At 40.6% G+C, this 24,341-nt stretch overlaps 1 protein-coding gene across 1 annotated transcript in view; it reads left to right on the top strand.

The window, feature by feature from the left end:
* Positions 1-24,341, top strand: part of CADM2 (cell adhesion molecule 2) — a 1,264,184-nt gene that overhangs the window by 1,025,164 nt on the left and 214,679 nt on the right. The window contains exon 8 of the mRNA XM_029578402.1: positions 6,294-6,472. Within this exon, the coding sequence (XP_029434262.1) occupies positions 6,294-6,472 (179 nt within the window). The remainder of the gene's footprint in view (positions 1-6,293; positions 6,473-24,341) is intronic.

Raw genomic sequence — 24,341 nt, 5'->3', positions numbered from 1 at the left:
GGAATTATGTAGAGAAAGACATAAACAGGCGGTAAATAAATTGAGAGCACAGAATGTTTCCTCGTACTGTGAAATGAAGTCAGGTCTAATGTGTTCAATTTTGAACTGTAGTGAGTACTTTACACTTTTTTCCCCCATTTTTTCCCATTTAAATCAGAATTGTGCATCTTGGAATATTTTCTACATTGAGGGGAGCAAATTGTGCTATAAACAATATGACAGAATAGAAAACCCAAGTATGAGTTCAAGGACATTTAAAAATGAAACACATTGAAGTAGCTTGAGATTCCCTTTGTGTCCTCCATTCCACTCTCCATTTGGTTGGCTGGAAGGAAGAAGAGTAGACATGAGATCACACCTCTCCCCATGACTGTGTCTACGTAGATGAGATCACGCTTCTCCCCATGTCTGCGTGTATGTACATGAGAACACCTCTCCCCATGACTGTGTCTACGTAGATGAGATCACGCCTCTCCCCATGTCCGTGTCTACATAGATGAGATCACGCCTCTCCCCATGTCTTTGTGTTTGTACATGAGATCATGCCTCTCCGCATGTCTGTGTCTACATAGATGAGATCACGCCTCTTCCCGTGACTGTCTACGTAGATGAGATCATACCTCTCCCCATGTCTGTGTGTACGTAGATGAGATCACACCTCTCCCCATGTCTGTGTGTTTGTACATGAGATCACGCCTCTCCCCATGACTGTGTCTACGTAGATGAGATCACACCTCTCCCCATGTCTGTGTGTTTGTACATGAGATCACGCCTCTCCCCATGACTGTGTCTACGTAGATGAGACACACCTCTCCCCATGTCTGTGTGTATGTATATGAGATCATGCCTCTCCCCATGTCTATGTGTATGTACATGAGAACACCTCTCCCGATGTCTGTGTCTACATTGATGAGATCACACCTCTTCCCATGTCTGCATGTATGTATATGAGATCATGCCTCTCCCCATGTCTTTGTGTTTGTACATGAGATCACGCCTCTCCCCATGTCTGTGTCAACGTAGATGAGATCACACCTCTCCCCATGTCTGTGTGTATGTATATGAGATCACGCCTCTCCCCATGTCTATGTGTATTTATTTATTTAGCATTTTTATATACCGACGTTCTCGATACAAATATCAAATCAGGTCGGTTTACATAAAACAAAACAATCGCGGTGAGGCGTAGATGAGATCACACCTCTCCCCATGTCTGTGTGTATGTACATGAGATCACGCCTCTCCCCATGTCTGTCTACGTAGATGAGATCACAACTCTCCCCATGTGTGTGTGTACGTGTGCTCCTGTGGCATCCTGTCTATATCAAATTTCCAGGGCATGTCGGGGGGGGGGGGTCCAAGAAGATCCTGGCTCGGGTATTTTTTGGGTGGGATTAATTTGTGTGGTTGCGGGGAATCTGGAAAGAAGGCTCCATCATTTGCACATGGAACTTCTAGCTAATGTTTCCCCTGCTGTATTTAATTAAGGCAGTGCTGAAAATAACAAGTAAATGTAGCATGTGCAACGCTCATTAGTGCCACCTTTTTACATGAAGTGAAGTGAGCAGTTTGGTTGCTGGAAGTATATCACTTATTAGAATGGAGTAAGGGTTACCTGAGACGGGAGGTTTCCTGCATAAACAAAACTAAGGGTCAGATTGAATCAAAATCCTTTTGACCACTGGAGGGTAAATAATGCATTGGGGGGAGTGGCAGCAGGGGAACAACAGCAATTGCTGTGAAAACAGATTTTTCAGGAGGGATAGTGGGAAAAAAAAGATGGAAAATATTCTCCACAGCCTGTAGCAAAGGAGTCACTAAGCTCCTTGGCTAACTCCTTCCACACATTCATCCGTATCCACACAAACATACACACACCCTCACTCACACTCACACTCACTCACTCACACTTTATTCTCCTGTCAGATCTGAGCCTGCAGCTCTGCTGCAACCATGCAGCCTACATTACATTTTAGGGGAACCACTATGACAAATTTAAAACTCGGGAGGTAAAGGGGACCAATTTTAGTTTTGGTTTATTTTTTTGGTTTCTGGATCTTCTTAAATTTGGGTTTTGGTGTGTTTAATGTTTATTTTGGTATGGTTTATTTGCAGAACTGAAATAAACATTAAGAGGTCCATATTCAGGCACACTCTGGAGAGCAAAGCTATCTGACTAGCTTTGGAGATATATTCAGCACTGCAGCCGTACCACTGAATATAACCAGCTAACTTTAGGATAGCTTTTTGGCTAACTCAGGTCCTCCCAGTTATGCCACCGGAATTCCCCTAACTTATTAGCTGTCTAGAATTTAGCCGGATATGTTCCCAAATGTGTATTTAGCCAGCTATCCTCTGAGTTAACTGATTTTAAATATGGAGCTCGAAATTTAAAACTACGCAAAAGAAAATGAAAGAATCAAGCTGCTGCCACTGTCTGAATGAGCCCAGGACCCCCTCCATTCCCCACTACAAGTCAGTTGAGGCCATTGCTTTAGCTTCCCCAGCCCAGCTAAGCCCCCTCTTATCCCTTTCATTGGGTCCTCTTCCATGCAGAAGGAGACTCCAGCGATCCACAGGCACTCATGCTCCTGAATGATGCATGGCCACAAAGCGTGTGGTGCTGGACACAGGACTGGTTGGCACCAAACAAGGCAGGAGTGACTGGGGATTGCTCCTGCCCTTTTGTACATGGAAGAAGGCATAAGTAGGGCAGGGAGAAGATCGGGAGGCCCTTTTATATTTTACTTTCATTGTTTTGTTAACAAACTGAAAATATCTAAAGATTTTTTTTATATATTTATAGATAAATCCATTTTTGGATCATTCCAATCAGAATGAACCAAAAATAGACTTTTTTTGTGAAGAAAATGGCATTTGTTTCAAACTAATGTACATTCCTATTTAAAATTATATTTCGGGAGGGAGGAAGGGAAGAAGGCCACCAGATTTTTCATTGGACTCCCAAGATCCTAAATCTTTTGTACAAGCCCGATTTTCATCATGTTTCAATGAGATACTGAGGGCAAGCTTTTTTATTATTATTATTTTACCTTGGTTAGAGCTGAGAAGGTAGAAGCATCTCAGAACACTTCTTCTGCCTAATTTACAGGTGTTAGTCACATCTGGGGAGTGAATGAATTTGTCAGGCAAGAGAGAATGAGGGTTATGCACATTGTAAGGAAACTGATAATGCAGTATGTAAATCGGAGACAGAACCTGTCTGCAAAGGGTCACGACAGCTTGCATACTACATTCCAGGCTACACAGGTTCTTAGAGTGTTGTTTATTTTTTAAAATAGGACAAGATGCATTTTAGTTGACAAACTTGGTGAACATTGTAATATCCAGAAAATTATCTGATTCACTTAGGTAAGGGAAAGTAAAAAGTTAATTTATTCTAGAGAATTATTTATTAGACTCATAGAGTTAAAATGACAGAAAAATTAAAGGTAGCAGAGTACTAACCTGCGACAGACACAGAAAGTGATAATGAGGGTGAGGGGAGGAGACAAATAAAGATAGTAAGGTAGGGTCTATGGTAACTCAATAGGCAAGACTGGCTGGGCAAACTGGGTGAGCCCAGCAAGTCCTTATCTGCCAACAACTATGCTACCGTGTATATCCATCTTGACAAAATGTGGTTTTTATTAACCAGGTTCTCTCTCCTGATGGGCTAGCACAAAGAGCATCAGTGTTAGTGGTGACTTCATTATGCCTGTTACTACAAAGGTGTCAAACATTCCAGAATGCAGGTTCCACTAATTAATTTTGGAAATTTGTTACTGCAACTAGGATTCCACAATGCATAATTTGCTTAATGGTGACTGTAAGATGGAAACAACAGGTCTCATTTATAAAATTTGTTGATGCATTTTGTATTGTGCACTGCAAATCATTGCCTTACACGGCAGCAGGAGATTTGTAGTGCTTAACCCACCAAGTCCATTGCTTTACCATCTTATGCATTTTTTTCTCTAATTCTGAGTGCTGTGAAGTATGACTCTTGTTTTAGTCTGTCCGTAAAATTCCAGAAAGCAGTAATTTTGTTTCTTTAAAATTGAACTTTTTCCTTCCCCATTAAATAGTGCAGTGATTTAAAGCAAAAGGCCTTAAAAGCTACAAGCTAATTAATCCATGGCTTTGCCTGGTGCTTGGAGAGATGGAAAGTAAAAACTAAAGATCATGGAACCACAGGGTCTTTACTTTAATTCTTAACAAAATTAAAATGGTTCCTATTAACTCATTTTGCTGAAAAATATATATTTTTTATTTATAGCGAGTGAAGTACAGACAAATCTTTAAACATGATCTGCACTGTCATGCAAAAATATTTTGTGGATTTCTCATACAATTGCAGTTTTTGAAAAATTACAGTATGTTGTAGATAAGAAAAGAGCTATAATTCAAGATTTGGCATGTGCCACCCCTGAAGCTAGTCTGAACATTTCTTATGGCACTAGCCCATGCTCCTTAAAACATCTTAATCTGCTGCCATGGTTATGGCACTTAACTTTCTTGTTATCGATAAAAAAAAAATGTGTATCAGGTTAGGCATGGGTTTCTGTTATAAACTTGACAGTAGGTTTTTCAGAGCTGCTGTAACAGTTGACTTTCATTGATAAAAAAGATTGCTAAATTCAAACTAAACTTTTTACGGATGCCTTTGCCCACAAATCAATAGATCTCTTATTAAATAAGCAATGTTCTTTTTTTTCTACCTGTCATATAACAAATTAAACCTAATGGATGTCCTTAAATAGCGAGAAGGCAGGAGCCAGAGCACCTTTGTTAAGCCCTGATATAAAAATCCATGGATTAAAACTGTGTGTGCTGACAGTCAGTGCACAGTTTGTTCATGCTTGGGCTCCAGATGCAGTATGCTAATGCATCAGGCATTTTTTTTTAAAAGTGTGCAGACCTGAAATTGTGTGCAAAAACCTGTGTTCAAATGTGTGCTCATTCTTTTGCAGAGATTGAGCACATATTTAAACTCTGGAAAAGAGCGTGATTTATGCCTTCTGCAAAAAATCTGTTTTCTGTGCAGAAATCATGTATTCTCTGCAGAAAACAGGATTTGTGTAGCTGCCACAAACACTTTGTGAGGATGTGTGGATAAGAAATTATGCTTTGATTATGAATCGAGTTTTCTGCACAAAAATTCTGAGTACAGAACCCCAGCGCCATGAACTCCAGGCTCAGCCCCAGAAACTAACTTTGGCTACAGGAATTTTACTCCTCCTCTGAATTAAGCCCTCACACTTCTCTGGCTTGGGGGTGACAGCTAATGCTTTCATTTGATTTGGATTTCCATGTGAGGGCCCTAACCATTACAAACAGTTACACGCGCACATTTTTTTGTGCGTGAAATGCCATATTGCATCTGGAATAAAGTCTGCATTCAGAAAATTATTCAAAGAACTACAGGTAAAACCGTGCGCTCTTCTGAGCATGCCTTATTATATTGGGACCTTAAACAGTCAAGAGAAAGGAAGATCCTTGTGAAGTATCGACCGAATTTTAAATCGGCCACGCACACATTTTCAAAAGGGCCCGGCCACACGCGTAAGTGATGATTCGCGCATAACTGCCGGGCTCTGAAAAGGGGGCAGACTGGGGGGCGTGGTCTGGGAGGGGCGGGACTGAGGCTGGCCAGGACAGCGGCCATTAGCCACTCTGCTGGGGAAGCGCACGCCGGCAGTTGGCCAGCGCGCACAAATTACTTCTGCTCCAGTGGAGCAGTAAGATAGTGAAATGGGAAAAAATGTAAGTTGAAGGGGGTGGGGATGAGATGTGCACGTCTACCCTTGCTGAATTGGGCCCTATTACTTTGATTCTATCTTTACTAACCTTCAGTTTTGCATCTCTGTCTTTTTCCTTAAAATATGGTAGCGGTTGAGTTTAGTACTGTGGTATGGTCACTGTAGCTTGTGTCTCTTTGACTAAAGAGTTTTACTTGTGCACTTGGAGAAGTTCTTCGGATTTTGTGAGAACCTGTAGTATTCCTGACGTTTGCTTTGTGATTGAAGTCTAAGGTCTGCTGGTGCTGTAAACGAGTAAGCAGCCCACAAACATCCATTCCAAACTGTCAGTCCTAAAAACAAAAAGAAAGAAAAATATTTCTTCTATAGCAACCTGTTTTCTTTTCTATGTCCGGGTGCTAATAGTAGCTGCAACCTGACAATATCTTTGTAATTGGAGTTCTTGTTTCTGTGTGAATCATTGTTTACCCCCTCTGCGTTGAGTTGTATTTTCCTAGTGGTTGATACTATGTGTTGGTTTCAATCCCATAGGCCAAAGCCAGTATTATGGACAAAGGATGGTGCAGAATTATCAGATCCGGAGAGAATAATTGTCAATGGAAGAGAATTAACCATTAATGTCCTAAATAAAACAGACAATGGAACATATCGATGTGAAGCAACCAATCAAATTGGCCAGAGCAGCGCAGAATATGTCTTGACTGTACATGGTGAGTACAGAAATACAGCCTTCAAAATAAGTGGCCACTGCACTGATACATATGGTATGCAGTACATTTTCTTTTATAAGTGGATGTTCTTTGTAACTCGCCATGAACAGAGACGTGTGCAAGAAATAAATGTCTTTCATCATTATTATTAGTACTATTGTTATCAAAGGACATGAGGAATAGTTTTGCTTCTGTGGACTCCAACTTCCAATGCATGCTGCCTTTTCTTTTCAAAGGTAATGGTTGTTCTTCATTTCTCAACACAACGATGCTGATGACATGATACTTACTATCTCTGTATGGCACTTGTGAGTTATTTAGAGGTCCGAGTTCAGTAGGCCAGAGTGTGGCAAGGTAATCCAGGTAAAGTTACTCAGATAACTCTACCTGAATATTCAGTGGGACAAGTCTTCAGCTGAGTTATCCCCAGATAACTCAGATGAAGTTATCTGGGGATTTTAGTTTACCCAGATAACTTTAAAACTAACTGGTTTTATTCTGAATCAAGGGCAATCAGGCCTGATCTGTCATCCGCCATCCCCACAGAATAATTAAGCAAATATCAGGGAATTTTCTTTTTTTTTATTAAAGTCACAGGCCTTAACACCCTGAGGCCCCATCTTCCCAGATGTTTAAATAAAAGTATTAGCTGCAGATCCTTTCATAGTCCCCCCCCACCCAGAACCTCTACACCAACCATCCTGCAACCCCCCCAAAATTCCCAAAGCCAAGCTAGGCTCCTGGCATTCTGCATTGCTCTCATAGCAAAGTTGTTAGCATACACTATTGGCATTGTTATAGTACCTTTGTGCATTTCTTCAGTGTTTATACCACCTGTGTAATGCAAGGTCCATGCAGTTTACTATGGGTAGCTCAGTAAGACTCTACGGCAGCATCCAGCATTACTACAATGTGGGATGCCAGGAGCATCGAAAGACAGATCTACTTGCCTAAGAGATTTTTATATTCAGGTTTAAAGTTATCCAGGTACACATGCCTGAATAATGTTAAGCATGTTTGGATAGTGCTGAATGCTTCATTAGGGTTAGCCCTGCCTCTTCACCATGTTTTTTGTATCCTTACCTGTTCGGCACGATGGGAAATTTAGAACTCAGTCTGAATTTAAGTGGGCAAACCTCTTTGAATATTGATTTCTTAATGTCTTATGTTAGTGGTGTGCATTAGTTTTCCAATGAAATGAAAAACAAACTCAAAGCTTGTCTTGTGTTTCATTCGAAAATAAAAAAATAACTGCCCACATTTTTTTATTTGCTTTGCAACGTCAGAGTTAAAAATTATGGCAGCTTCTAGGATTGGGGTTTTTTTTTTTTTGTTTGTTTTTTTAAATGTTAAGTCCTCCCTCACCCTGGCCTTCCCCTCTCCACACAGGTAGAAGTTCGCCCCATCTGTGGGACTGCAGCAATTCAAATGAGGTAGGAGCAATCCCCAGCCCCTCCTGCCCTGCCGGACTGCAAGCTCTCAGAGCTGGGACCCAGTGGGTCAGAAGCAGCTGGGGCTTGCTCCTGTTATTTGGACTCTTATAAATACATGGATAGGGTAATTTCCTACCTATGGAAAGGATGGTAGGGGATGAGGAGAAGGCCCTGGGTTATGTATGTGTATGTGTATATAGATCTTAGTGTATGTGTGTGTGTGTGTGTGTGTGTGTGTGTTATATACATTTTTTTTGTTTTTTATTGTGAAGGGGGAGGCTTGGTGGGAACCAATTCTTTTTTTTGTTTGTTTCTTTTAGTTTTATTTTCTTTTGTTCCATTTAAATGAAAAAATACATAAAAGAAAAAAGAAACAAATAATGAAACAAAAAGCAAAGTGAAACAAATTGTGTTGATGTGCATCTCCCTATCTTGCATTAGTCATGTTGCTGTAGTTTCCTTGCTGTATATTATACCATAAGTAAAGCTCATTGCACACTGTGGGCCCAGTTTTCAAAACTGGGTTATACACAAGTAAATGCCTTGAAAGTGGGATTTTGAAAAATGCTGCAATATATGTCATTGAATTGTCAATAGGTTTTACCTGCTTCTAATTTTCATAACATGGTAAATGGCTTTTGAAAATTGCTATAATAGTAGTACATTTACGTGTGAAAGTCTTTTGAAAATTCACTTGTATGTTTTAAACCAAAAATTGCATTGAGAAGCTGGATACCTTTTCAGAAATATAAGAAGAAACAAGAGAAAAGATGTTATTGTGATAGGATTTGAAAAGGCAGGAGTGCATTAGCTGTGAAGGTAAAAGGAAATGGCTTTGCCTCGACCTTTTTTAATAAATTATAAGGGAACAATCAAAACAGAATAAAGACAAATAGTCATTAAGGAAGCCAGCAGTGAATCCTGCCTGGGTGCAATAAGCCACGGCCAAATATTTTTCTCTCTTCCTCTAACAGGGGCATGGCAGTGGATTTTGTTATGGGATAGCAGTACTGTAAGCACGCTAATATCTTTACTACTATTACTATTCTTGGAGGAGAAGTCCATTACCTGCTATTAATTGAGCTGACTTAGAAAACAGCCACTGCTATTACTAGCAATGGTAACATGGAATAGACTTAGTTTTTGGGTACTTGCCAGGTTCTTGTGGCCTGGTTTTGGCCTCTGTTGGAAACAGGATGCTGGGCTTGATGGACCCTTGGTCTAACCCAGTATGGCATGTTCTTCTTACCGTGTTGTGATATTCTTAAACATGTTATCACTTTCTTAAATTCTTTATTGTTACGTTATATTCCTAATATTCCCTGCACAGGTAGCCTGTTTGTGGTTTGGAATTTTACAATACTTTTGCTAAAGGCACCTTGGCTTATCTTTGCCTCTCTAAGGCAAACTGATAAGTCACAGTATTTTGCATCAGTTTGCTTTCTGGTGCTCTTTGTGTCCATATATCATACTTCTAGAAGTAAGATGTCAGCTAGAAAAGGCATAGCTACCAGCTTAAGGCTAATGTCATTTCTCTAATAAACAAGGTTTTGAGAGCTAGTAATTACTTAGTCCCTGTTTATTTTACCTTTTGTTGCTTAACCATCTTTCTGGTTATTATGCTATGAGTTGATTCTGTTCTTGGCAATTGTCTTTGAAGTTGTTACTTATCAAGATAACATCTAGCAGGTAGGTTTATGTTCAGCAGGTGTCAATGGAAAAACATAATTCAAAAGTTTTTATAGTACAATGTTTGTAACATTTCATTATTTACATTTTTGTAAAACTGGATTAGCGATTTCTACTGCTATTATATTAATACTGGACAGTTAACTGTTTGAGATAAAAAAAACAAACAAACAAACAAAACATGTGAGCCATTAAAAACTTGGGTTATATTTTCGGTATACGATGTCTATGATGTCCTTATACTATATAGTCAGACTATCTAACTTATCATGAGAAACAATGCACAGTAAAAACATACACTTCAGTTTATTACATAATAAAATATTTCATCCTGGAACACTGATGAAATGTAAAGATAATCAACGTAGAACATGGCAGCAGGCAAAGAATGTACAGCAGCAGTTTGTCCATCCACATCTCCTTCACAACTTTACAGTCCCTTCTTTTCCCTCAAAGATCCTCTGTGCTTGTCCCATATTTTCTTGAATTCTGATACTGTATTTAAATGTCTCTATTTTATCTCTTCTTTCCTTGAGAGTATATCTGTTTAGATCTATGTGCCTTATTATGAAGACCCTTGACCATTTTAGTAGTTGTTGTCTTGACCGACTCTATTTGGTTTCTATTGTTTTGAAGGTGTGGTCTCCAGAATTGTACACAATACTCCAAATGAGGTCTCACCAAAGACTTATACAGTGGCAATATCATCAACCCTTTTGCCTTGGTTATTCCTCTTCCTATACATCCAAGCATCCTTTTGACTTCTGCCATCACATTATCTACCTCTTTAGCCACCTTAAGGTGAACAGTTATGATCACCCACAGATTCCACTCCTGTTTTATGCACTGAAGAACTTCACCCCCATATTATTCTGCTTCTTTTGTTTTTTTTGCAACCATTAAATCTTAGCTGCCAAGTTCTAGACTATTCCTCAGGCTTCACTAGAATACCCCAGGTATCTATCCTGTTACAGATTTTGGTGTTAGCACCAGCAGGGCAAACCTTTCCCAATAGCCCTTCCACAATAGCACTTACAAAAATGTTAAAGACAACTAGACTGAGGGCTGTGGCTCACCACTGGTAGCCCCCCTCGGTATGAACTCTTGTTTACCAGTATCCTTTGTTGCCTTATACTTAGCCAGTTTCTAACACAGTCATTCACTTTAGGGCCCATACCTAGGGTACTCAGTTTGTTTATGTTACCTATATAGAACTGTGTGGAAGGCCTTCATAAACTCCCACTACACTACATGTAGTTTATTCAGCATAGCTCTCTGCTTCAACGGCAGGGGAGAAAGTCTGATACTTCACTTTCAATGCATATCCAGCAAAACTCTCTGCTTCAATGGCAGGGGGGAATGAAGAAAAGTGGATCTATGTACAGACAACAACCAACAAGGACTGAATTACATATTCTGGGTAAACAAATAAGTATGATGGGTGTAGCTTGCTTATTGCAGCAGTTACTATCCCTAACTAATTAAGCTAGATATTTCACTTAGATGCAGCTCCAACACTGCTCTCTGCATTAATGGTGGGAGTGGAAGGGAAATAGAACCAAAAGGTTACTAAGAGCCAAGAGTAACAGATAAGTATGAGAGAGAAAAAAAAAGTGTGAAGCTTGCTGGGCAGACTGGATGGGCCGTTTGGTCTTCTGCCGTCATTTCTATGTTTCTATGTAGTGCTTTTCCTGATCTAACCTTCTGGTCATCCAGTGAAAGAAATTGATCAAATTGAACTAAAAGATCCTCCTCTTGTAAAAACTATGCTGGTTAGATCTTGTAATCCACTGAATTCTAGAAACTGCATTATCCTCTGTTATAGAAATAATTCCATTTATTTACTCACGACCAAGGTCAGATTAACTGGACTGTAGTTCGTAGACTTCTCCTTACTTCCACTTTCGTGAAGAGAATTCACATCCACCTCTTTCCAGTCCTTTGAAACCCCTGCTGACTCTGAATAAGTGTTGAAAAGGTCAGACAGTGAAGCTGCCAAAACTTCCCTAAGATGTATCCCATTTGACCCCATTCTTTTATCTCCTTTTAGTTTTGCTAGTTCCTTGCGAACAGTCTTTTGAAAATTGAGTGGAGGAGTAGCCTAGTGGTTAGAGCAGCAGGCTGCAAGCCAGGGTTCAAATCCCACTTCCACTCCTTGTGACCTTGAGCAAGTCACTTTACCCTCCATTGCCTCAGTTACAAGCTTAGGGCCTCATTTTCCAATATTGCATTGGTATCGCATGCGATACCAAAAAGGGGTGTACCTTATGCTAATAAGCATGTGTATCGCAAATTGCAATATCAGCTATGTGAAAGGCTGTTATCACAAGTTGCACTATTAGCCCAATTTGGGCTACATTGCCGGTATATATCGCGGTTCACAATGTTTCCGGACAGGCCTGTTTCAATATGCTGCAGGCTGAGAGAGAGAGAGAGAGAGAGAGAGAGAGAGAGAGAGAGAGAGAGAGAGAGAGAGAGAGCGCGCACCTTGCTATAGTTCCTCCTCCCTAGACAGGTATTTGTATCCCTATGGGAGGCCCACCTAGTAACTCGAGGTGAGGATTAAGTATTAGTGTAGGGGGGTAGGGGCCACTTTGACATTCAACGTGAGATGTACGAACAGAACAGTGGTCTCTTGTGAAGATTTGCTGGCCTTCGGAGTGAGGAAACTCACTCCAAGATGAGATTTGTGCAATGTTCTCTCCACCTAGCTTGATGGAGTCTCTACCTGAGTAACAACAGGAACTATAGCAAGTCTCTCTCTCTCTCTCTCTCTCTCCCCCCCCAAAGCCTGCAGCATACTGAAACAGGCCTGTCCGTGAACTGTGATAAACATCAACAAAAACTTTATTGAGAATTTGATCAGACCCCGGTAGGCCACTACCAAACACATAGTGAATTCACTAATACATTTAAAGGAAGTTAGACACATTCCTACTCCCATAGCAACCTAAAACTTAACTAGGAACTGATCAAAATTGAGATGAAGGCAGCAGTCCAGCAGCAAGAGGGGGGCTTCCCAGTCTTTTGCATCAAGTGTCACATGTATGATTTTTTACCCACCGGTGAGAAGTTGTACATGTGCATGTGATGCAAAGAGCTCCTGGCTCTCAGAGAACGAGTCCAATCTCTGGAGGCTAGAGTGGCAGACCTGGAGGAGCTGAGGCAGACAGAGAGGTATATAGATGAGAACTTCAGGGACATAGTAGTCAAGTCCCAACTTCAGACTGGCAGCCCTGGTGCTGCCTTGGAGGAAGAAGGTCCCATAATGGGAGAGCACCAACCAGGTGTAGCAGGAAAGGATCCTGTAGCAAGGACCTGCTCTCTAGGTGATGCATTGTCCTTTCGCACTGAGGATATCTCCCCAAGGCCTACTGCCCAGGAGGGAAGGGTTAGGTCGGCCGTCATAGTTGGTGATTCGATTATTAGGAATGTAGATAGCTGGGTGGCTGGTGGGCGTGAGGATCGCCTGGTAACATGCCTACCTGGTGCGAAGGTGGCGGACCTCACGCGTCACCTAGATAGGATTTTAGACAGTGCTGGGGAGGAGCCGGCTGTCGTGGTACACGTGGGCACCAACGACATAGGAAAATGTGGGAGGGAGGTTCTGGAAGCCAAATTTAGGCTCTTAGGTAGAAAGATTAAATCCAGAACCTCCAGGGTAGCATTCTCTGAAATGCTCCCTGTTCCACGCGCAGGTCACCAGAGGCAGGCAGAGCTCCGGAGTCTCAATGCGTGGATGAGACGATGGTGCAAGGAAGAGGGATTCAGTTTTGTTAGGAACTGGGGAACCTTTTGGGGAAGGGGGAGTCTCTTCCGAAGGGATGGGCTCCACCTTAACCAGGGTGGAACCAGACTGCTGGCGCTAACCTTTAAAAAGGAGATAGAGCAGCTTTTAAACTAGAACAAAGGGGAAAGCCGACAGTCGCTCAGCAGCGCATGGTTCGGAGAGAGGTATCTTTAAAGGATACTAATGATGCATTCGAATTAGGGCATCCCAACAGTGAGGTTCCAATAATTAGAAAAGTAGTCCAAGTGCCTGTAACTAAAAACTCACCTGACCTAAAAAATTCTAACTTATCCCTTTCAATTAAAAAGCAGAATAAAAATACAAACAAAAAACAAACTTTGAAATGTTTGTATGCTAATGCCAGAAGTCTAAGAAGTAAGATGGGAGAATTAGAATGTATAGCAGTAAATGATGACATAGACTTAATTGGCATCTCAGAGACATGGTGAAAAGAGGATAACCAATGGGACAGTGCTATACCAGGGTACAAATTATATCGCAATGACAGAGAGGAGCAGTCGGGAGGAGGTGTGGTGCTTTATGTCCGGGATGGCATAGAGTCCAACAGGATAAACATACTGCATGAGACTAAATACAAAATTGAATCTTTATGGGTAGAAATCCCTTGTGTGTCAGGGAAGACTACAGTGATAGGGGTATACTACCGTCCACCTGGTCAAGATGGTGAGATGGACAGTGAAATGCTAAGAGAAATTAGGGAAGCTAACCAAATTGGTAGTGCAGTAATAATGGGAGACTTCAATTACCCCAATATAGACTGGGTAAATGTATCATCGGGTCACGCTAGAGAGATAACGTTCCTGGATGGAATAAATGATAGCTTTATGGAGCAATTGGTTCAGGAACCGACGAGAGAGGGAGCAATTTTAGATCTAATTCTCAGTGGTGCACAGGACTTGGTGAGAGAGGTAACGGTGGTGGGGCCGCTTGGCAATAGTGATCATAATATGATCAAATTTGATTTAATGACTGGAAAAGGAACAGTGTGCAAATCCAAGGCTCTCGTGCTAAACTTTCAAAAGGGAAACTTTGATAAAATGAGAAAAATTGTTAGAAAAAAACTGAAAGGAGCAGCTACAAAGGTAAAAAATGTCCCAAGAGGCGTGGTCATTGTTAAAAAATACCATTCTAGAAGCACAGTCCAGATGTATTCCACACATTAAGAAAGGTGGAAAGAAGGCAAAACGATTACCGGCATGGTTAAAAGGGGAGGTGAAAGAAGCTATTTTAGCCAAAAGATCTTCATTCAAAAATTGGAAGAAGGATCCAACAGAAGAAAATAGGATAAAGCATAAACATTGGCAAGTTAAATGTAAGACATTGATAAGACAGACTAAGAGAGAATTTGAAAAGAAGTTGGCTGTAGAGGCAAAAACTCACAGTAAAAACTTTTTTAAATATATCCGAAGCAGAAAGCCTGTGAGGGAGTCAGTTGGACCGTTAGATGATCGAGGGGTTAAAGGGGCACTTAGAGAAGATAAGGCCATCGCGGAAAGATTAAATGATTTCTTTGCTTCGGTGTTTACCGAAGAGGATGTTGGGGAGGTACCCGTAATGGAGAAGGTTTTCATGGGTAATGATTCAGATGGACTGAATCAAATCACGGTGAACCTAGAAGATGTGGTAGGCCTGATTGACAAACTGAAGAGTAGTAAATCTCCTGGACCGGATGGTATACACCCCAGAGTTCTGAAGGAACTAAAAAATGAAATTTCAGACCTATTAGTAAAAATTTGTAACTTATCATTAAAATCATCCATTGTACCTGAAGACTGGAGGATAGCAAATGTAACCCCAATATTTAAAAAGGGCTCCAGGGGCGATCCGGGAAACTACAGACCGGTTAGCCTGACTTCAGTGCCAGGAAAAATAGTGGAAAGTGTTCTAAACATCAAAATCACAGAACATATAGAAAGACATGGTTTAATGGAACAAAGTCAGCATGGCTTTACCCAGGGCAAGTCTTGCCTCACAAATCTGCTTCACTTTTTTGAAGGAGTTAATAAACATGTGGATAAAGGTGAACCGGTATATATAGTATACTTGGATTTTCAGAAGGCGTTTGACAAAGTTCCTCATGAGAGGCTTCTAGGAAAAGTAAAAAGTCATGGGATAGGTGGCGATGTCCTTTCGTGGATTGCAAACTGGCTAAAAGACAGGAAACAGAGAGTAGGATTAAATGGGCAATTTTCTCAGTGGAAGGGAGTGGACAGTGGAGTGCCTCAGGGATCTGTATTGGGACCCTTACTATTCAATATATTTATAAATGATCTGGAAAGAAATACGACGAGTGAGATAATCAAATTTGCAGATGACACAAAATTGTTCAGAGTAGTTAAATCACAAGCAGATTGTGATAAATTGCAGGAAGACCTTGTGAGACTGGAAAATTGGGCATCCAAATGACAGATGAAATTTAATGTGGATAAGTGCAAGGTGATGCATATAGGGAAAAATAACCCATGCTATAATTACACAATGTTGGGTTCCATATTAGGTGCTACAACCCAAGAAAGAGATCTAGGTGTCATAGTGGACAACACATTGAAATCGTCGGTGCAGTGTGCTGCGGCAGTCAAAAAAGCAAACAGAATGTTGGGAATTATTAGAAAAGGAATGATGAATAAAACGGAAAATGTCATAATGCCTCTGTATCGCTCCATGGTGAGACCGCACCTTGAATACTGTGTACAATTCTGGTCGCCGCATCTCAAAAAAGATATAATTGCGATGGAGAAGGTACAGAGAAGGGCTACCAAAATGATAAAGGGAATGGAACAACTCCCCTGTGAGGAAAGACTAAAGAGGTTAGGACTTTTCAGCTTGGAGAAGAGACGACTGAGGGCGGATATGATAGAGGTGTTTAAAATCATGAGAGGTCTAGAACGGGTAGATGTGAATCGGTTATTTACTCTTTCGGATAGTAGAAAGACTAGGGGGCACTCCATGAAGTTAGCATGGGGCACATTTAAAACTAATCGGAGAAAGTTCTTTTTTACTCAACGCACAATTAAACTCTGGAATTTGTTGCCAGAGAATGTGGTTCGTGCAGTTAGTATAGCTGTGTTTAAAAAAGGATTGGATAAGTTCTTGGAGGAGAAGTCCATTACCTGCTATTAAGTTCACTTAGAGAATAGCCACTGCCATTAGCAATGGTTACATGGAATAGACTTAGTTTTTGGGTACTTGCCATGTTCTTGTGGCCTGGATTGGCCACTGTTGGAAACAGGATGCTGGGCTTGATAGACCCTTGGTCTGACCCAGTATGGCATTTTCTTATGTTCTTAACCTTTACAGCCTCTAGCGCACAACGTAACGCAAATGAAAGAGTTGTAGTTATTGGCTGCGTTAGGAGCCGCGTTAACACTGCGGCTGTTTTGCGACACACGATAAATCCTCCCTACTTTAAATTTGCTCCGCCCCTGAATACAAAATTAAAAATGTACATTCGCAAATCACGTTAACGGCTGTTAGCGCGATTTGCGGAATTATCACCCGCGGTAACTCCTTGGAAAATGAGGCCCTTAGGGGGCCATTTATCAAAATGTGATAAGGCGTTTTTGCATGCGTTAAGGGCTTATCGCATGTGAAAAGCCCCGTTAACGCATGCGATAGGCCCTTACCGCATGCGAAAACGTGTTTAATGCATGCAATCGCACCATATCGTATGGTGCGATGCAAATTCAGAAAATAGGAGGAGTTAGGGGTGGAGAGTGGGCTGGGTTAGCCTGCCTGCGAAGAGCTATCGCACAGCTGTAATGCCGATTTTAACTACACCTCTTTGAATTGCATTAGGCTGTGCAATAGCTGCTGTGACCTTGTGGTAAGGTTTCATTGCCCTTTGCGATGTCTCCCGTAAGGCCTATTTCAGGTGAATTGAAGGGTCCAGAGCCGAGAGAGAGAGAGAGACACTAGCCATAATGTCATGGCCCATAGGTAGGTATTTGTATCCCTATGGTAGGCCCACCTAGTAACTCGAGGTGGGGATTAGGTAAGAGTGTAGGAGGTTAGGGGCCACTTTGACATTGTACATGACACCTACGAACAGAACAGTGGTCTCATGAAGATTTGATGACCTTCGGAGTGAGGAAACTCACTCCAAGATGAGATTTGGGCAAGGTTCTCTCAACCTAGCTTGATGGACTCTCTACCTGGGTAACATCAAGCTAGGTTGAGAGAACCTTGCCCAAATCTCATCTTGGAGTGAGTTTCCTCACTCTGAAGGCCATCAAATCTTCACAAGAGACCACTGTTCTGTTTGTAGGTGTCATGTAGAATGTCAAACTGGCCCCTAACCCCCTACACTCTTACCTAATCCCCACCTCGAGTTACTAGGTGGGCCTACCATAGGGATACAAATACCTACCTATGGGCCATGAAATTATGGCTAGTGTCTGTCTGTCTCTCTCTCTCTCTCTCTCTCTCTCTCTCACCATTAACAATGGTCCCCCAGTGGTTGAATGCAGGAAATACAACAGGTCAGCACTTATCGCAGAATCTGAAAAGGGTATTGCAATTTGCGCTAACTTAGCTCTTCGTACAGGTAATTAGTGTAAATTGCGATAAATGCTATATTAGCATAAAGCAGACCCCTTTTGCTATCGCATGCGGTACTTACCGCATTTTGATAAATCCAGGCCTTAGATTGTGAGCCCTCCAGTAACAGGGAAATACCTACAGTACCCGAATGTAGTCTGCTTTGAAGTGCCTGAAAAGTAGAATAATAAAAGTAAATAAGCTTTGAATGGGCTATGCAGTGTTTTTCTGCCACCATATTTCTATGTTTCTTGGGGGGAAGAACAGACAGAGTTAAGTAGAGCAGGAGTCTGAGTGTAGGCAGGCAGGAGAGAAGGGCTTGGCCAGCTAGGGTCGAGAGCTCATGGAGTTTCTCTTGTGGTATGGAGGCTGTAGGACAGGCAGAGATCAGGGACCAAAGACGTGCTGGAGGGTGTGGTTCCATGCAGGGTTCACAGGGGTCATCTGGTAGAGGGGAGCCTGTGCAGAATCAAGAACCGGAACACCTCTGTTGATTCACCTATTTAAAGTGAAGTTGAATTCCATAAATATAAGCTAGAAAAAAACAGATCTTCACAAAAATGTAGAAGTAGCCTAGTGGTCAGAGCAGGGGGCTACAAACCAGGGTTCAAATCCCACTGTTGGGCCTTGTGACCTTGACAAGTCACTTCATCCTTCATTGCTCTTATGAGCCCTCTGGGGACAGGAAAATACCTCCAGTACCTGAATGTAATCTGCTTTGAAGTGCCTGAAAAGTGGAATAATTAAAATAAATATACTTTGAATGGGCCATACAGTGTTTTTCTGCCGCCATGTTTCTATGTTTGACATTTATCTCACTTCCATTTCTATTTGTGGCAGTTTTCTGTGGTCCTATTCCAAGCCCTTCCTCGGTGAACAGAAATATTTGTTAAGCAATTCCACTATCTCCTCATCAGTCTCTACACATTCCCCTTTCACCTTTGAGTCTAACGATCCCATTTTTACTCCTACTTTCTAAGCTTCCCTTAGCTTGTCCAGATAGTGTTGCTTGTCTTCCTTTTTCTGTAATCTCTTGTAGTTTGTGAACGCTAACCTCACCAGTGATAAGGCGTGTAGCAGGAAGATGGTCTGTGAATCTGCTCTTTGCATCTTGCCTTCAGGCAAATAGCACAATTGGACAATATACTGAAAGATGAAAAGTAAGGTGGCAGTTAAAACAAAGCTTGACACGCAGACTGCGACTTGAATTTGTTCAGAGAAGAAAAAAAAGAATGTGGGTGATTTTTGAACATGGGGAAAATCCTTTGGAGTTCCACATAAGAAAAAGACAAATGAAAATAGAAGGGATTTTAAAAGCTTTAAAGGGCACTGCTAAAACTAATGTTAATGTTCTGTATTTATTTGAATGAAATGAATTGTGTACTGCTGTTGGGTAAAATTGGCTAGAAATATCACAGGACGTCAAAAGATAAATCAACCTGGAGCTGGTCTGAAATGAAAATATATCTGAAACGGCCATTGCCAAAATGGCTGCTTTAGGTTTCAACTGTGGAATTAACATCAGAATAGCACAGACACATCTAAGTCACAATATAGGAGAAACCCAAAAATTATAAAAAGGAGAAACCAGTTTTAAAACAAGCATCATAAAGTCAAAAGAGACAGCACACAATCCAAGAAGTATATTCCCAAACACAAATACAGTCCATTGAAAAATATATAATCCAATAAAGCTTCAACTAATCAAAACAACATCGCTACCCGAACTTTGATGTCGTCCTGCTCAGATGGGTTCTTCCCTTCAAGAACAGCAGATAAATTATCTGGGAATTCCTTGAATGTTTATTTCAGCACATTGAAGACTATAATAAAGTAAAATGTGTTCCCAGATGATTTGCAGAATCCTTTAAACTAAAAAAGTCTTTCCTCCTCATCTAAGTAGAAAAAAAAATTACCTCTGGAAATGCACAAACTTTATATCTCAAAAACTGCATGTCACATTTCTGTAACAAGAAGTTTAAACCCCAATCATGATCTGCTATAAACAAACATAAATGAGTCCAGCAGTGTGGCTTTACCCAGCACCTGTAATCCTCAGCCTCTATCAGCTGGGTTACATCCAGATTACCTTTTGAGAAAAAATCTTCAGCACTGATATTCCCCAAACCAGATGGCAAAAAAATATGCAATCTGGAGCTTGGATAATGCCTCCTTAAGCATCAACAAAAATGCTCATACTTTTCCAAAGGAGAGAAACCACTAAGCTTAGAAATACTGATAGATATATATATATATAAGATATATCTCATTGTTTCTTGTGATAATGATGATGTTAGCTGCTGAAAGTCCTTTTTTGGAAAAGGGGCAGGATATGAATGTAAATTACATTTTCCAAACTCTCAGTCTTTTCCTTTAAATTCAAATTGTCTTTAGGCAAATGACCAAAGAACACTTTGGAGGTGTCAGAATTTTCTCACCTATGAATTCTTTGGTCAAGATGATTAGATTTTTGTTATCTTGCTGTGAAAACCAGTCTTCATGCTTATCAGTGCTGTAGTTGTATTTATATTGCCATTTACCGCAACTTCTGCCCACAAAAGAAAACTAAATGGTTGAAAAATGATATATCCCCATGCTATAATATAGACAAAGAAGATTGTTGTAAGAAGCATTTCCCAGAATCATCTTTTGGTTCAAATCTGGAGCTTGTTCCTCTGAGATTGATGCCAAGCTCCTCATTGGGCCATTGCTGGGACCAACACCATCTTTCAGGATAGGGTTGATATTCCCAAAAAGAAAGGTATCAGGTCAGAAGGTGACCCAGTAGCAGTGGGGGTGGATGTTGCATGTGCTAATCTTTTCTCTCCCTCTCCAACCTACCTTCCCAAATAGCTACAGTGACTCAGGACTTCTTCCTCTCTTCGGCTGCCATGTCTCTTCCTTTCTTCGTAGCTGGTGGAATGATCTCTACCAGTTTCCATGGCCTGCCTCCTCTCTTTGGCAGTCAGTGGGATGAGTTATGCCAGCTGCCCCATCCCTGGACTACAAGTGACTCATGAACAGCACTTCCTGGCTTCTGCCCTCATGGTGCAGCCAGGACATGATAGCCCATGAGTTCTGAAAATTCTCGTGGTGCATTAAGTTTGTGGCACTAGGAGATTTCCCTTATGTCTCCAGAACCTTGAATTGAGTAAATTAATTAAAGTGAATTTTCTACAGTTCAAAAAGGCAAAGAAAAACACCACTACTTCAAGGGAACCAACCCCCATTCCTATATAACAGCTGCAGCCTGTACTGAAGCCACGGACAACTGTAGAAAGCACAGAGGGACCCATGCAATGAGCTCCATTGAAGCATCCTCTATTCAGCATGCATTCTCCACAGATTGTGCCAGTGGTGCAGGAGTCATAGGGTTCAGTGATGTCTTCAAAGGAGAATGTTAACACAGAGCTGCTGCCCTAGCCAGATGAAAAATCTCCTACACTGTAACAACAAAAGCATCCATGGGACCCTTTCCAGACATCACAAGCAGTGTCAAATCCAACAAGGGGTAAGATTATTTTTTCATCTTCCTTTTAGCCATTGAAACAGGAGATACAAAAGATGTTAGCAGCGGCAGTGTCCAAATTCATAAAGCAAATAGGAGCAGAAGAAAACACGTCCTCCTATGGAGATGCCATCTTGGATCCTCTCTTAGGATTTCATTGTTTAAATAAATACACATTCAAGCAGAGATAGGACACTCACTACAACAATTTTATGTATTTATTTATAAATCATTTCCTAAAGATACCTAAGAAATACATCATATAATTGGCTATATTTTCTGTTTAACCATCCTATATGATTGTGATCTGAAAATCCATCCATTATTTGGCTATTGCCCATTAGGTAATATTTTCATGATCATCATCATGGACGAAAAAAAAAAGAATCTGAGAAAATCACTGGAAGCTCAAAAATCATTTATTCTACTGTAGTTTTTTTTGTCCATTTCTAATTTAAGATTCAAATTTTGAAATATCGGTTTTGGTCATTTGTGGGTCATTGTCTTTCATTCATAACAAGCTCACAACAGACATTCTAAAGTGGCAGTTGAAAAGGCAGAGAGATCCTTGTTTAATTGATGTTGCCCATGCTGTCCATCAATACCTTCTAGTGAGGTCAGGATGGCTTCCTTCACTACTACAGACAATAAGTAGCAGAATCTAGTGTATGCACTGTCCACATAAATCTAGTTAACAAAATGGCTGTCTGAAAGAAACAGACTGTTGAAATTCAGAAGATCTATGGCTCACATATTCCTTGTTTGCTTTATTTTGAAGCTTTTGCACTTTCAAATCAGAGTAACATATATGCTTATCCTTAAATTTTCTCCTGTATACAGGACGCTTTCCCACTCATCTGGAGATAACAGTTCATCTTCAGTGGGTCACGTGCAACAATGATAATGGTAGGCATGCAGTCTCTTTGAGATCCTGTATTAGGATGATGGGAAGCAGGAATGACAGTCAGAGGATTTGTTTCGGTAATGGATAATCCTAGAATCATGAATAAGTAGCAACTCGGGAATCTAGCAGCTTTGTCAAATGGGTTCCATTCCCCTATGACTCTCACTGGTAAAGAAATGCAATGGTAAAAAGGTTGATTCACAAATGATTTAATGTGATCTTGTCAGTTTGTTTTCTTGCGAAAAGTTTCAAAGGGGGAAAAAAATCTTTACTTTTCAATTTGATGTAAATGTGTAGCCCTCATCATACACAATAAAAATTCCGGTTTTCTGGTATAAATCTAACAGTATTCAAACATCCTGACTTGAGAGATTATTTTCTTGCAGGAAGAGTAATAGAAATAGTAAGAAAGCTCAGCATATCTTCACACTTCTCTTGTCTCCAAGGAAAAAATAGATGCAAAGACTGAAAGATGAGTTCAGGTAGAGAATGCAGCTAACCTTGACTAGTTCTTATGTACTATACAAATAGGCTCCAGAATACATAAAGCAGGAACAAATAATTGCCTCAATTTTATGCTCTGGAGTTTCTGCATTCTCAGGCTTTATGTTGCAATATATATATATATATTTTTTTTGCCATTTTACATAGAACCTGTTTTACAAAGGTAAAATGCAGTTAATTACAAGAAACTGAACTAACTAGCTGAGTAGAGATGATATCGCTGAGGCTAAAAAATGGAGGATGTGAGCTTTCGGGACCTCAGGCAAGGTTGACTAAGGAATCTTAAGTAGTCTTTCAAATTCAACCCTGCTGCTATCTTTATGCTAACTTTATTTACGTACATGCTACAGGGAGTAGTAGGGGGAATGCTGTGATTCATTTAATTATGCAATCTCTTTACCAACATTCACAACCCACATAAATAATTTGCATTTTTCAATAATCCTTCACCTTTTTCTGAAATGTGTCATTTCTTTTCTACTTCTATGATATAATTAAATGAGGTGAAGGTGTTACGGGACCACACACAGCCACTTGACTTATGGGTAATGAGCCATGAGGTTGATTCACGCAAAACTGAACTTAGAAAATTTCACAGACATTCTGAATACAAATTACTGTGGCCTATATTTATTTTTAATATGGTTCAGAGGCCCTGCATGCAAAACTGCATAACTTGCTATTCTGTTTTTAAGCCAATCCCTCAAACTGTCCGTCCCCCCCCCTCACCATGCACAAACATACAGAATCACATAATGGATTATCTGCTTCATTACCATATGCAAAACATTACCCCTATTTGGATATGAAAGTCTGTCTCTTGCTAGCACCAAGATCTGAAATTAGGAGGAGGATGCACACTGAGCATGTTCTGGCTGTGATGTCAGCTCAAACTAAGGGCAAGAAGCCACAAACCCTTGCCCATACTTAGTTTTTTCATTTCAGTATGCTCAAACCACTCATGCAAACCAGTTCCATAGCAATCAGGGAAAAGAAAGAAGAATAAACATACACATCTTTACTTTCTGGTGCCAAAATCTCTTTTCTATTTAGGAAAAAAGTAACAAAGCTTGTTCTACAGTAGTTATGTATGCCGACCAAGACTGGGGCTAAGAGGAAATATGTTGGGGAATCCACCTGCCCACCCCTGTAAGTACAAACCTATTTTTTGTTCATTTAGCGCAGAAGGCAAGAATATTATAAATAAGAGGTTGAAAGCTGTAGTTGATGAGTCCTATTACTTTATGCTTATTATTTGTCAACAGTTTATGGTAACCTTTGTTAATGCATGCAATCAGTTATAAAAGGTACCCATTTTCTTACTGAGATATTTTACATTTCCTTTTTTAAGGACCAGACAAGGCAATCTAAACCTTCTACCTAATTATGGGGTACAGCTGGAGCCCTCTGCCATTGGGATACTATGTTCCAGATGGATAATAGAGGGCCCCAGTCCCTGAAGGAGGGACCAGGCACATAATCTT

This window comes from Rhinatrema bivittatum, chromosome 15 (genome assembly GCF_901001135.1).
Source record: "Rhinatrema bivittatum chromosome 15, aRhiBiv1.1, whole genome shotgun sequence".
Lineage (NCBI taxonomy): Eukaryota > Metazoa > Chordata > Amphibia > Gymnophiona > Rhinatrematidae > Rhinatrema > Rhinatrema bivittatum.
Note: the sequence above shows the minus strand (reverse complement) of the source record. Positions and strands in the feature narration are given on the sequence as shown.